Raw genomic sequence first — 2931 nt, forward strand, 5'->3', positions numbered from 1 at the left:
TTTTTATTAATTATAAATTATATAACTATGTAATTTCAATTCATCCCTATTATTTATTTTCTAGAACAATTATAAATAAATTTAGAATTAAAAGAATTAAATATCCTATAATTTAAACTATAAATTTGATTTTTTTTTAAAAAATTGAATTAAACTTTCGAAAAACTAAAAATATTTAGTTTATATTTGGGTTGATATTTTTTTTTAAATAGTTAGAACTCAATATAATCCAACTTTACTTTTAAAAAAAATTAAGGATATTTAATGTTGTGATAAAATATTTAAGGTTTGAATTTTATGAAATTTATTTAATAACATATATTATAGATAAATATAATTTTTTTAAATAATAAAAAAAATAATTACCAATTTTTAAAAACTTACTCGACTAAATTTAAAAAAATAGATGGTTGGATTGAGTAAACTATTCAAATTACTCTACAACCCATCTAACATATTCAAAATTTTATAACTTAATCCAAAATAAATTCAACCGATGTTAATGGGACGGGCCCGTCCTTATATCATTTCCATTTATTTTTGTAATGTTGAATATAGTTTTTGGATAATTTTTTCGTCATTTATTATTTTTTTAAATCGATAGTATTTTAAAAGTTTGATTTTTCAATATAATCTTAATTAAAAATTATTAAAATAAATTAACATATTTCATAAACAAAAAAAATATATAGATATAGATAGATGTATATATATAATTTTTAAAAAATTAAATTTTAATATTACAACTCATATTTAATATTTAAATTAATATTTTAAAAAATGATAATAGAGCCATTTACTCAATAAGACTCAAAATTGATTAATGTTTTTTAATAGAAAACGTAAAAAAAAATCTTCCCTATTAAACAATAAAAAAATAACAGGAGTCTATCGTAAAATAACTCTCAATTTTTTTTAACCATAACTTCCTTAATATAAATTAGTAACAATAAAAAAAAAATGAAATTATTAAATTGTAATGTTGACATGTAATCTAATACATTGGCATGAAATACATGACCATTAGTAATAATTTATAGAAGTTCTCTAATTTGAAATCGAACTTAAGTGAGTGACAACAATTTAATCTAATCAGATCAGTGATTTTATTATAGGATAAGCTAAAAATTGTATGAATTATAATGATATTTGAGATGTATCGTATAATGCAGTATACTAGTATATAATGATGTATGAGTTATGATGTTTGATCATGTGCGTAGTATATATATATATAACGATGAATGACGTACTTGATATGTTTGATGCACTTTATGACAATAATGATGAGTATGATGATTGCATGACATTTATCTTAATAAGATGATATTTTTCATATTAATCATGTTATATGATGACGAGTGTCATATTGAATCATGTTGTTAGATCGATATAGCACACAACCCTAACAACATGAAAATGATATTAATATAAATATCCACGAGTATGTGTTATTTAATGTAACAAAGAAATGAGACTAGACGGTTGTGTCAGAAGTGATGATAAGATGGACGTTAAAGGGATCTCATGCATATTATATGTTCATAAGCATAGAGATACTTCTCCTAGAGATGATGAGTGTAGACTCACGATGATGAGTGCGAATGAGCATAAATGAGTAGGATGTTCATAAGGTCATGACACTATGAGGTTTCGCTATTCTCCGAATGTCGCTACAAATCACCTTGACCAGAGGGTCCAAGGAGTGTGCGAGTACCATGTGGATTCACACTCGCACGTGTGGATTGTGTGCAGGAAAATACTACACATTCAATTTGTCCGAAACTGGAGGCCATCTCTAGATGATGTTAGAGATATGTCCCATAAATTATGATGGCATGTGTTTGCATTTTCATAACCACAATAGCATAGCCATTTACTGAGTATTCTTCAAAATACTCCAACCGTGCCACATCATTTTTTTCAGGTAAAAGCAAGGTGTACTTTTACGAACAACAACAACCTCGCGAATAGAGACTGACTCACATGCATATGCTAGATTCATATCTAAATTTCCAGTGTTAGGTTAGAATAAATTGTTTTTATATTTCATTGTTTTAAATTATTTTTATTTTTATATTTTTAAATTTCAACTTTTCTTATTTAAACACGTAAAACGTATTTTTTTTTCCAGAAAAAATTATTTTAAGCCATTTTTATATTTTTTACTATATTCTAATGAAAACAATTTATATTAAGACAAAAATTAAAATTAACCCAAGTTTTGACGGAATGAATGGGAGAGGTTATTTGATTACTAATGCTAACCAACTTGCAATCAGTCTCAGATCAGAACACACTTTTTTTCTCTCTCTTTCGCAATCATGAACACTACCTTTCACTCGTCTTCTCTCTGAACCTACTTAAACTGCACATCTCTCCTTCTCCTCCTGGTTCTTTCAACTCACATCTCTCAGGAACTGGAGGGGTTTTTGAATCAGCTGAGTTTGAGAGCTTCTGCTTCTGGCTTTTCTCTCATTCCGGCTAATATAATATGGGTTTTCTTCTGCTAATTCAAACTTGAATCCCCAGAAATCTTTGGGAAATGAGATGGATCCACCTACTCTGATGAACCAAGGGTCATTTCCTAATGACGCTAATGCCAATGCGAATGCGACGGCGTACAATCTCTCCGAGATGTGGCAGTTCCCAATTAATGGCGGAACTGGCGTTGAGGAATCTGGAGGTGGGCTTGGATTGAGAATGGCTCAGTTTGCTCATAATTTGGGGCAGTTTGGAGAGATTTCCATGGAGAATCCAGAAGTTTCGCGCGGTGATCCAGTGAGTCAGAGAGTAGTAGGTCATGGCCATGGCGGTTCCAAGAAGCGGCGTGATGCAGAGCTCGATTCGGCTAAGGCCAGTTCCACCAGTAATGGCAACAATGGCAATAGCGGCGGGGCGGTATTTGTCTCTTCTCTCCCCCCCCCCCCC

At 29.9% G+C, this 2931-nt stretch overlaps 1 protein-coding gene across 2 annotated transcripts in view; it reads left to right on the plus strand.

Moving 5' to 3' along the window:
* Positions 1-2293: 2293 nt before the first annotated feature.
* LOC111454746 (transcription factor BHLH089-like) overlaps positions 2294-2931 on the plus strand; it is a 3630-nt gene continuing 2992 nt past the window's right edge. The window contains exon 1 of one of the 2 annotated variants that reach the window (XM_023096270.1): positions 2294-2901. In XM_023096270.1, coding sequence (XP_022952038.1) covers positions 2551-2901 — 351 coding nt within the window. In that variant the 5' untranslated portion in view covers positions 2294-2550. The remainder of the gene's footprint in view (positions 2902-2931) is intronic. The other variant, XM_023096269.1, reaches the window with a different exon arrangement.

Source organism: Cucurbita moschata, unplaced genomic scaffold, assembly GCF_002738365.1.
Source record: "Cucurbita moschata cultivar Rifu unplaced genomic scaffold, Cmos_1.0 Cmo_Scf00016, whole genome shotgun sequence".
In the NCBI taxonomy this organism is placed as follows: domain Eukaryota; kingdom Viridiplantae; phylum Streptophyta; class Magnoliopsida; order Cucurbitales; family Cucurbitaceae; genus Cucurbita; species Cucurbita moschata.